This window comes from Thalia democratica, chromosome 2 (assembly GCF_965202585.1).
Source record: "Thalia democratica chromosome 2, ktThaDemo2.hap1.1, whole genome shotgun sequence".
NCBI lineage: Eukaryota > Metazoa > Chordata > Thaliacea > Salpida > Salpidae > Thalia > Thalia democratica.
In genome coordinates this window covers 40,961,968-40,974,196 of record NC_139166.1, presented here as the reverse complement: position 1 = coordinate 40,974,196, position 12,229 = coordinate 40,961,968, and the positions used below count along the sequence as shown (strand labels likewise).

The window sequence follows — 12,229 nt, the reverse complement described above, 5'->3', positions numbered from 1 at the left end:
TACAAACCAATGTTTAGACCTGGGGGCAAAGATCCGATAGCAGAATTTAACAAAGTATGGTAGTTTACCAGTTTAACTGCTTCTGTGAAGCTAATTATGTCGGAATGACCTCAAGAAGTTTTGGCAAAATAATAAAGGAACATATTCCAACAGGTATCGATGAGTTTTGTATGAGTAATAAGAAAACTATATCTATTAGAGTAATAAATGCTTCAAAAAGATCTGCTATTGCTGAACACTTAGTAAATAACCTTGATTGTGCTTGTAATTATAATTTAAAAAGATTTAAAATTATTAAAAATTGTTTTCACATTTCTGGTTTAATTAAACTTGAGGCTATTTGTATTTTGTTAAGAAAACCTAAGTTGTGTAAACATAAAGATTTTGATTATACTGTTTCGTTGTTTTCTTAAGTTGTTTTATAAGTTGTTGCTCTGTTTTATTAATTTTTTTTTAGTTGCATTGTAGTTAGAAGTACTTACGTATTGTTAATTACTCTTTGCTTTATTATTAATTACGTTGATTGCATTTTCACTATATAAGCTACATTTGAAATCTTATTTTTATTGCTTAGTATACAAATGACGAAGTAAGCATAAAATATATATTGTTCAGAACAAAAAATTGAGTCTTATTTATATTGTTTGAAAGAATTTATTAAAGTGTCAAAAAATGTTTAATTTTCTAAAGAAGCAACTAATAATATTAATTAACTTACAGGCACAAATAAATGGATCTGATAGCTCTCTGTTAGGATCTTGATAGTAGAAAGGAAGGCATTGTTCGCAGTTGGGGCCAGTAGTAAAATGATTGCAGTTTTTACAAACTCCTCCACTTTCACCATTAGTTTCTTCGTACCTGCTGGCATCAAACTGGCACTCTTCGGAGTGGAGGTTGCAGTTGCACACTAGTAAAATAATTTAGTCATAATAGTTTTTAACCCAGTTGTTGTCAATAAAGACAGAATTAAATATCTATCATCGTTGAAAAAAACATTTCTTTCTATAAAAAAGTAGCTTAAATAAAAGTAAAACAACTGTAATATTTTAGATTGGCATGAAAACTTATTTAAAAATAATTTTAAAAAGCCCTAAAAAAGTGTTAGAGTTTAAATATAAATTTATAAAACAAACATTTTAAAGTAAACATTTTAAGTAAAAGTAGTTATTTAATATTGATAAAAATATTTTAAGTTATTAAAATGTTTTTTCCGGTAAAAAACATGTATTCACTTTTTGTTTTAAACAAGTTTCTTTAATATAAGAATTACTTATACAATAAAACATTAAAGTAAGTATTTAATTTATAAATATAAACAAACACATTGAAAAGTTTATTACGCAGGTGTAAGTTGAAATAAGTAGAAAATATATAGAATAAAAAAACAAATCTAAATAGTAGAAAACCTAATAAAAAGCGTACATGTTTATTCTATTATTATTTTTTATTAAAGGTTTTTAATAAATCAACATCAAATAACATCACTTTTGCAACTGGACATGTTAAAGTTTAAAAATCAGTCAAACTTGTGGTACAAAATGAAGAACACATTATATAAAAGTTTATATATATACTCAATGAAGTATTGAACTTTTGATTTAAATAAGTTATTTGACAAGGTTTAAAGTAATTTCTAGTTAAATGCAAATACGGTTTTAAAATTTAAAAAATGTTAAATATTTGTAACGAGATTTTATTGCTATACTATATCAAAAACAAGATTTTCTTAATATAATCAAATTTAGTACTGTTAAACCCTATAAGTCAGAAATAGCAAAAGTACAAGGTAATACAATACCTTAAAAAAACTACAATTCAAACCATACAAAAGATCCACATAAACAAAAAACATAGTTTTAAAAACTCATAACTAACTGTTTATCCTATACAATTTACAGAGCTTGATTTTTGTTTCTTGTAAGTTTACTTATTTGATATTTTTGCAACTAAACTATTATTTCATACAATAGCTCGAAAAACATGTTTAATACAGTATACACGTCCATTTCTACGCACACTTTTTAACTGCCTTAGTAGGTTTTTTTAATCTAAATTCATAAAGGTGATGTTTTCATTTATTAGCTATTGAAGCAGAGTAATTTGTTTTAGTTTTATAAGTATGACAACTGTGTTAGGTTAATTTAGTAGATTTTAAGTCAATGCTAGTCATATATTTAATTGTATACAAGACATATATATACGTTCAATATTATATATAAAAAATTTTGTTCAAATCTTTTAAACATGTTTGTGTTAAGTTAAATCAAGCAATTACCAAAAAAAAAAGACTTTTATTACGAAATTAAAAAGTTTTTTAGTTTTTATAAACATAAAATAGTTGTTAAAATTTTACAGTTTATGAATATTTAAGTTGTATATACTAATTTTTTTTTTTTCATCTTCGTATATTAGTTTTTGTTTCGAAAATTAGAACGTACTCATACCTTTGTTAAACCATTTTTAGAATCTTTACTAATCTAAGATAAAAAAATTTACGCAAGTAGTTTTCCGAAAAAAGGCCAGAAAAAATAAAAGTTCACTAAATTCATTGCTAAAAGTAGCTATTTATTATAATAAAATGTATTATGAAATTTATTTACATTTTTATTTTTACCTAAAAATTGATGCCAAAACAACTTACTTTTACATTCATGTGGCTTTCCTTCTTCAGCTGGCTTCCATGGTTGATCTTGGAAGAAAGGTTTACAAAGCTCACAATTAAGACCCATCGTGTTGTGTTGACACTCACACCTCCCATGAACCTGTTTGTTTTTTGTAAACTTATGATATATTTTCACAATAAAGCAATCTGTTGTTAAATTCACAGGCATAAGCAAAATTTTAAATTACAAATACTTAAAACAACTATGAAGCAAACATTTATTAAAAGCAAGTGTTTAACAAAATATTCACAGAAAATCTTTATTCAAGATTTTAAGCAATTACAATGCAAACAAAATTTAAAAATTTTTGTTTGCTAATAAAATGATTATACATATAACACTTTAAATATACAACTATTGTTTTGGCAACTAGCTAAAAGACTAGTCGAATTTAAATATTCTATTCTATTGTTCTATTTATTATTTATCAGGAAAGGAGAGAACTGTTAAAAAATATTCTATAATAATCTGTTTTAAAAGTTATTATAAACAAAAAAAGCCAGTCAAAATAAAAGCATGTTTTTCAAAGCTGGTAATAATATACTTCAAGGTTTATTATTCAAGCCATTCAAAACCTGCCATAGCAGAAACTCTCTTTTAGTTGCAGAAACTGTTTGAATTTCGTTTTTTATTTGAATTTAGAAAACTAAAATTAAACACAATAAAACCTAGATAAAAACTAAAATATCAACTTTTTCTTGTTAGCAGTTGTACTTATAAACAAATTCATAAACAGGTTGTCCTAAACTTCATACACATTTTAGAACCAATAAACTTGTTTTAGTTTGTACTTGATTATTTTAACTTATCAATTTAAGAAAAATAAAAAATAAAAAAAACTGAGAGTAGGAAATTTTAATGACGCTTTTTTGATTGGCGCTAAATTTTTGAATATTATATTAGACATAGAATAGTTTAAAAAAAAGGCGTAATTTGAAAAAAAAATTACATAAAAAATGTGTTTAAAAACTAAGTTATTCATGGAATTTTGAAGCATTTTTATTGCAAAGAGTATCTAGAAAGTTTTAATATCAAAATAAAATAAAAACTTGTCAGTCGAACATAGTATAGTACCTACGAACACAAAAAGTTATTTTAAGAATACAAAAGGATTTAATTGTTTGGATATCTAATATTTAGCGCCTTATAACGTTATATCAAGCTCAGTTTAATATATTAAACTGACTTGTTTTTGACTATTTTTATAAAGTTATTTTATTTATCAGTATTGTATAATATCCAGAGCTTTATTTACTTTTCTTAGAATATGAAAATAGTTTAAGATAATTAAACTTTAAAAATTTAAACTTTTTAATTTGTGTAAATCATAACATAATAAGTTTAAAACATTTTTAATTTTGTATTACACAACACTTTAAAACTTATCTTAACATCTGTCTACTTTGTTGAGTTATTTCATTTGTTATTACATTATACTCCATACTTTTATCAAATTATATAAATTTTAAATTAGACTTCAAAGAGTTTTATATTTCAAAAGATAATAACTATTTAAGAGAAGCTAAAGTATTTCTTAGTTAGATGCAAAAGCAGAAAATGTAGAGGTATCATCATTCTTATCAAGGAGAATAAAAATGATAAAAGATCATAGATATTACAGAACTTTATTTTGATAACATTGATTCGCTGCTAAAACTGCCCGTCAAGTTACACAATAAAGCTATAAACAATAGTTTTATTAAAAGGATTAAACAAAAGTAATACTTGATATACATAGATGTACCTAAAAAATCTACATAAATATTTAAAAAATAGAGAAAAAAACATATAAGTTGACTTATTAAGTTGATTTCAACAATTTTCTTATTTTTATAAGTAACATGTAGTACATTGATTTTTAAACAAGAGATTAACTTTATCGAAAATAGCGTATCTACTACAAAATCAAAGTCTGGTACAGCAACATAGAAAAGGTTGTAGTTCTATACCACAAAAATAAAATTTGCATAGATATTTAAACTTATAAATCTGCTTAATGAGTTACTACTTCTTGAGATAATGAGGGTACTGAGTAACCATATCGTTGCTTTTAGTAATTATTTTTGTTTTGTCATCAGAAGCTATCTACAGTCTTTTTAAACTGCCTACAATACGCATATTTTGTTGTTTTAAATTGATTTTGACTTTCATAAAATTATATTATGCACTAAGTTCTTAATAACTTTCTCTGTTTAAACTCCAAAAGTAATTAGCTTGATGCAGCTATTAGGTTTATTCTTTTTAATTTTAGCAAAAAAAACTTAACTAGTTTTAAGATTAAATGTCCATTTATTTACTAAAACAGAACTTTGATTCTTACATTTCGATATATTTTGGTCAACTGGTTATTTTACAAGCAATCTTTTATTACGGCTATGATTGTTGTCTTAATGTTCAAAAGCAGCTATAGACAACTTTTACCCGGTTTTTGGTAGCTATTTTGTAAAAATCATATGGTTTAAAGAAGTGTTTATCTTGAAGTTTTATAAACAGATTACTAAAGCTTATTTTGGCAGTTTTATGTTTTCAGATTTATGTCTTTTATTTGTCGGATTGTATTCAAGATTGTGATTAAAACCGCTTATTCTAGTATAACCTTTATATTTTTTTTAATTATGTTTTATTTGTAGGTTTTTGTTTGGTATACATACTTTTAGTACTATTTCTGTGGTAAATTTGTTTTATTGTTTAAAAAATCTTTTGACTATATCGTACAATCTGACGGGAAGATATAGCAGCAAAACACTGTTGTTCAATTAAACTTCCACAAAAAATACTATTGTTGCTAAGCTAAACCATTACCACAAATACTAATTCTAAATTATTCTGTTAGAAAAAGCATTATCCAATACTAAAAACACTTATAAAGTTTAGAAATTTTTAATAATTGCACAAACTTTATGTAATTACATACTAGGAAAAAATTTAAAACATATCACTTAAGCCTTATATTAGGTTCTTTGTATTTATTGCTATAAAAAGTACAAATCCTTAATCTCTAAAACTTAAATTTTAGTCACTTGTGTTAAGTTTTGTAGCCAAAGAATAACAAAACTTACTTCTGCTTAAAAATAGTTCTACAAACTAACCAGATAAAAGTAAAATTTTAAATTAAATGTAGTGATAATTGATCTTTACACAGAAAAATTTTTACTACAAAGCGTAACTAGTTATTATCAACAATAGTGAACAATTTTTCTATTAATTGAAAAGCATTTAGTTTCTTATTTCAATCATAAAAAAATAATTTACAACAAACAACTGGCAAAAACTTGCTTCATCCTAAACAGTCTCTAAAAGTTCAGCTACATTACAATACTGAATCAAGCGGGCATTTTCAATAACTTGTCATAGGCCCACGTGTTAAAACTTACTTTATGAGACCGTTCTTCTTCACTCTATATTTTTCGTATTTTTCGTATGTTTGAATTCAATTTGATTAAATTCCAAATCATGACACGAAGTGATGAAAACCAAAAACAAAAATAAAACAAGTTAGACTTAAAACTATGGATAATTTATAAGTTAATATTATAAGTACTGTTGATAAAGATGATCAAACATCTAAAAATCAAGTAAAATGAAATAGAAAACTGTGTTATACACTTGTTTGTAAATAATAAAACAGATTGTACAATGTACACATTGATGTATACACTTATTTAAAGCTTTATTAAGTGACGGTTTTTTTAAGCAAGCAATGGAGGTTCTTCAAAACACTGTTACGTGTTAAATTTCACCAACCGAAGTCATAGATCCAAATTGTTGCTTTTGATTTCAATTCAATCGTTGAATTTGTTCCAAATCGGTGTATAACGGCAACATAATAAATGTTATATTGAATTTTTATTTTTAATACTTAGTTTTAAAATATTAACGTTACTTTAAAGTATATAGGTATGTGTATATCAGTTGATTAGTACTTTTTAAGTAACTTTTAGGTGTTATAATATTCAAAAATTAAGTAACTAAACTACTTTTAGGAAACTTTATAAATTATTTTTTAAACAAAAACTATACATACATGGTTAATAAATTAATTTCACTTAAAGTTGTATGTGAAAGTACAAAAGTTAATAACTTTAGTTGTACTACAAGCACGTCATAATAAATATCTTTACTAAAAACGGTTTTAGATAGTTCTGAAATATTATACATGTACTTTATAAAATCATATTACAAATTACTTAAAAATTAGTTTTAAAGCTGTAATTATCGCTAAACTTCTTCGAATATTTATACTTTTACAGTTTACTAACTAAAACTTTTTAAAAACAAGCGCTAAAGAGAATACAGTATAAATAAAATATTCTTTTTATTTAAGATGATTAAAAATTTTGTTTGTAATATTTGATTTTTGGTGAAAAACTGTATTAAAATTTTATAATTTATAAGTATTATTTTTAATTAGTAACAGAAACAAAGACTAACCATTATTTTGCTTATGTCTTCATCAGGCTGAGGAACTCCTGCAATAGGAGAGCATGAGTCAGCATGTCCATAACAGAAGCAGTTTCCTCGAACAATAAGCTCTTTCAAAGCGTAGTAGTACTTGTTTTTAATGTCTTTGCGAGAATCGAGCAAATCGTCTCCGAGTGTATGCAATTCGGTGAAATTGAATCTTTTAATGTTATACAATTTTAAACAAAATTAAATTTACTGTGTACAATTATTGTACAAACGAAATGATCAACACTAAATTTTTATACAAAATTAAGTCTTCATCTTAATTTTTATATCTTTAAAGGGGTCTTCTGAAAAGCTGTTTGGAAAATCCTGATCTAAACTAACAAAAACTTGAATTATAAAAGTTTTCTGCAGTAATTAGTAAATTAAAAAGTTTACATAGACTTATGACGAAAATACAAACTATAGCACAAAGAGCATGATTTTGATCAGCAGACTTTAAAAAGTATTTTATATAAAGAGTTGCTCGCGAGCTGCACTGTTTAAAAAAAGTCTTCCTTATTCACCATAATGTAAAATAACTGTAGTAACCAGTATAACTATAGTAATTTATATCAAAAATATACTAACATTAGTCACAACAAAGCACTAATAGTTGATGATGTTGAAATTAGAATCAAGATTGTAAAGTTTTACTAAACATATTGACTTTATTGTTTTAAAAACGTATACCTCGCGAGCCGCAGACTTATGCTTTGAGAGGCGTGTTTGGCCTGCGGATTGCTTTTTGCCGATCCCTGACATAACACATACATAATAAAAACCGCATATGTAACACAAAAAAATAAACAACTTGTAGAAACTTTTTCTTTTATTTGTAAACATATTTACTACAATATTTTTTTTCAAGTTTTAAGCATCAACGAAAAAACTCTTAAACTGAAATATCAGCATACTACAATTTTTCATAAAATAAAAGTTTGCTTTGTTTGTGATATTTAAATATGTTATACATTTATTTATTTCATCTGCGCAAAAAATCCCGATAATTTTGTTATACATGATTGTAAAATCAAAACTCTAAAGCTAACGAAAAATTCTTTAAAATATTGTACGAACTCTCATGACTAATAGTTGTGTTTTATTCTTCTTACGTAGTTTTAAAACTTTTATTTTGAATTTTATAAGTCATAAAGTAAACACTTTTGTCTAATCGACTTAAAAGGTGCTCTTGTACAAAAGGTCATAGTTAAAACAATCTGAAATTTTTGTTTGTATTTAGCGAACAACTTTGCTTGTGGAAACTTTTAAAAAGGAGCAGTACTTAATAGTTTTATTTGCTGTTATACTCATTCACCTTGTTAATTTAGGTAAAGCTTAAATTGTGTGAGTTCAAATAAAAGACTATTATTCTTATCTTTTAAAAACGTCAATAAAACCGATTTTGAGAGTGTATTCTCATTTCTATGAATTTAAAAGAAAACTAAATTGATATTTTAAGTTTAATAACAAATAATGAAAAAATTCGAATGTTTTTTATGAGAAGCTTTTCAGTATTAAACTTTGTTTAGTAATAACTTCGAAAATAAATTCTAACCAGTTTTCAACTTAAATTGATTGATTTTAGGGACAATGTTTCTGTAACTATTTTGCAGTTTGTATTAGTTTTCTAACTACTTTTATAGGTTTTTAATAATGATTTTGAAAATCTTTTACTTTTATTTAACATAACGATTTATTTCGTAAAGAACTCTAACCTAAGGTTGGTAATCTTTAGAAGGTTTTGAATACGTGGAGCATAGGGATCTTCGATGGTAATAAATGGTTCTAAAACTCTAAAAATTACTTCACCTCCTTCAGAAGGTTCAATTTCTGAGTATCTTGTGTCACATACAACTTGATCAACTTCTTGTGGAGGCCACTACATACAAGTACCAATCAATTAGTTTTTAGTTTCAAGAATTTAATGCATTACATTTATTGTGTATTGTGTTTGAAAATAATTTTAAATTTTTCCTTTTGATTCAAAAAGTTATATAAAACATTAACTAATAAGATAAGTTTTACAATCTACTAGCTGAGACAATATGTACAAAAGCTAGTAAATTTTAAAAACATATGCTTAGGCAGAATTCAAAACTTGTATACAAATATTATTTTAGTAAGTTTTGAATTATGCCTAAGCATATGTTTATAAAATTTATTAGCTTTTATACAAATATTATTTAAGAAAGTTGTTTTGCGATTTACGTAGTAGTCGTACACGTTAAAAACAAAAAGCTAATTAATGTTGTTCTCTAATTCTATCATAAAATTTTACTTTATCCATTAAAAGAAAAAGCTAGAGAAAACCAAAAAATAGAATCTGTAAAGTTTTAAAATTTGTTCTTTTAAAAATTAAAAACCTTTGTTTAGTATTTAAAGTAAAACTTTATATTACTATAAAACTTTTCGTCATCACTTACTGTTGGCACTCCTGGAAAAGACTTTTCACAATCTCGAGCAAAGTAGCGATATACTGCCCAGGTTTCTCCAAAATCCATGGATCGCTCAATAAACATGGCTGCTGGTCTGAATGTTTTGAAAATCATGATAGTATGAGTAAACTGAAACTCGGCTTCCAAATCAAGCTGAACGTTGACCTGTACAGTTTTTTATTTCTAGTTAAAGTAACTGATAACTTGTAAAGCTTCAGTTTAATTTTTTCTGATGTAGTTAAAAATAAAAGTTATGTTTTATAATTGTAGAAAAATATTTTTGTTAACAATATTTTACATTAATTTTAGCTTTTATTCTATAACTTTACCAAAGAAAATGTATTAAACTTAGCTATTTTAGATTTAAAAAAACTTTCGTTATTTACTTAAAGTATGTGTTAGCTGCTCTTTTAGTCATATAAGTTTTCGATATGCTTAATTATATCTTGTAGAAATCTTTTTAGATGTTGTCCGCAAAGCTGAGATGTTTTCTATCTAAAAATATATTAAAAAGCTCATTTACATTTTCTAATCCTTGTTCTGACTGCCACCAAGTTTCGTCATCTTGAAATGTTGTAATTACATTTTGGATTGGGTGTGATTGAGTTGGATTGCTTGCATCACAGGTAAAACATTTCTTCAAATCCTTTAAGTGGCTAGACAAAATTGTTTAGTTTATCTTCAGTTACAAACTATTTTTTAATATTTTTCAGAGACTATTAATATTGATTTTAAAACTAAAAATAAACGTTAAAACTTCAGTTTATCATCACTTAGTTGGGTAGTTAAAAAACAAATTGAGTCACGTGCAAAATGTAATAGAGGAAGTAATATTTCTATATTAAATACCAGTTCAAAGCAAAAGACAGCTAAACGGTTTGTTTACCTTACAATACAAAACGGTTCGGGCCCATTTTGTCCACAAGTTGATGAGGCATGCAGCATGTGTCCTCGACCATCGAGCAGATTACCAGTTGAAGGAAAGCATGAACCGCCATCGCAGTTCGCTCTAACATTTTCAACTCCTGCAATTAAAAATATTTCTATATCTAAATTAATCAAATATGAACTAGGTAGTCTTGAAACTTTCTTTTATTTTCTAAACTCCATTATTCATTTGTGTATTGTTATATCAAAGTTAAATTGTTTAATTTATTTTTAATTTTAGTAATCATAGCGAAGTAAAAGAGGACATTATTTACCACAACACAGTAACTATACGAAAATATTAAAGTTTTTTATATGTATGAAAACTTCTTTGCACTTTTATACGTATAAAAGTATTATTTTAACTTATACTTGTTCACGTTGTTATCTAACTGTTTATTAAAAGTTAAAAAACAAAACTAAAAGTATTTAAGTTTACCTATTATACTACAAAATTATTTTTTGTGTATTATTAATGTGATAATTAAACTTAATCACTTTCCACAGAGCCCACTTGAAGGGCTTTTAAATGATTTATTAAGAAAAATATATTTTCAAAAAACCAGAACATATGTTGATATAGAATGTATATATATATACATAACTTATTGAGAAATATTGAGTTTAAAAATACCAGAACATATGTTTTTAAAACAATAAAAATGTCTTTAATCATCAGCTCTAGGTTTGAAATGCATTTATATTAGTAAATTTCATAAAACACTTTAAAACTTATAAATAAACGTGTAAAATCATTGCTATCGTAATTTTCTTTTTTATTTTTACTTTTTAATCTAACTTCAGATGTTGTTATAAAGTACATAATTTAAATGAAATATTTTTGACGATATGCATTATTTTAAACTTAAAATAAGTTTTATTTTATGTACAATATTAAAAATAACACCACTTGTTTTTCAATAAAAAACACAACTTTTCTAACCTATACTAATTAGAATAATTAACAGAAGTCCAAAAGAACTCATTTTTATTTTAACAACACTCCAAAGTTGTTATATTAAACGAAAAAAAATAAAAACAATTTTTATTTTATCGTATGTGTTGTTCGTTTGACTTTAAAGTTTAGCGTCAATAGGTGCGGCCTACATTTTTCGCCGCTTCGCCCTCTCTCGTTAGCTCTTTTTTCTTCACTTCAAACTCAGCCAAGCGTTTAGTTTAGGTTTCCGCTGTTGTCTCGTAGTATCTTCTCTACAGAGACGTTTAAAGCTTTGCATTAACCACAAGAAACTCTTCACTACTTCTTTTATTATATAAGTTAAGTATAGCTTGGATGAATAATAATTTCATGAAAACAGTATTTGAAAAATTTAAGTCATTGTTTTATTTAATTTTTAAGTTAACTAACCTGCGTTTTTTATATTATTGTTTTATGGTGTTTAAATATGAAATTGAACTAGTAATTAATTTACTTTTAAACACTAAGAACCGTTGCAGTAAAAAAAAACAACAGTAAAAACACGATTTCTACCAAAGTCATATTAATAATAATAAAACATATTCCATTTACCTAGAAATATTCAAAAGTAATGTCAACTATTTATCGTTTTATCACAAAATGTTCTTGTACACAGTTTATAACGTTTTTATGATTTTAAAATATTTACTTCTATGCTTAAATATGGCTTTTATTTTATTATAATTTATTTCATGTTTTCAGCAAATCAAAAACAAGGATTTCATTAATATCAGATAAATAGTATTCTACTTTTTGTGCCATATTTTTTTAAATTTTTA

At 25.1% G+C, this 12,229-nt stretch overlaps 1 protein-coding gene across 4 annotated transcripts in view; it reads right to left on the bottom strand.

The window, feature by feature from the left end:
- The window catches only part of LOC145849996 (laminin subunit beta-1-like), a 30,014-nt gene extending 18,458 nt beyond the window's left edge, over positions 1 to 11,556 (bottom strand). The window contains exons 1-10 of one of the 4 annotated variants that reach the window (XM_082955126.1): positions 11,418 to 11,556; positions 10,434 to 10,572; positions 10,071 to 10,203; positions 9,536 to 9,712; positions 8,828 to 8,991; positions 7,095 to 7,284; positions 6,408 to 6,431; positions 6,038 to 6,061; positions 2,642 to 2,762; positions 719 to 907 (exon numbers count right to left, since the gene is read on the bottom strand). In XM_082955126.1, the coding sequence (XP_082811252.1) occupies positions 719 to 907; positions 2,642 to 2,762; positions 6,038 to 6,061; positions 6,408 to 6,431; positions 7,095 to 7,284; positions 8,828 to 8,991; positions 9,536 to 9,712; positions 10,071 to 10,203; positions 10,434 to 10,572; positions 11,418 to 11,460 (1,204 nt within the window). In that variant the 5' untranslated portion in view covers positions 11,461 to 11,556. The remainder of the gene's footprint in view (positions 1 to 718; positions 908 to 2,641; positions 2,763 to 6,037; positions 6,062 to 6,407; positions 6,432 to 7,094; positions 7,285 to 8,827; positions 8,992 to 9,535; positions 9,713 to 10,070; positions 10,204 to 10,433; positions 10,573 to 11,417) is intronic. The other 3 variants (XM_082955128.1, XM_082955127.1, XM_082955129.1) reach the window with 3 other exon arrangements.
- Positions 11,557 to 12,229: the final 673 nt, after the last annotated feature.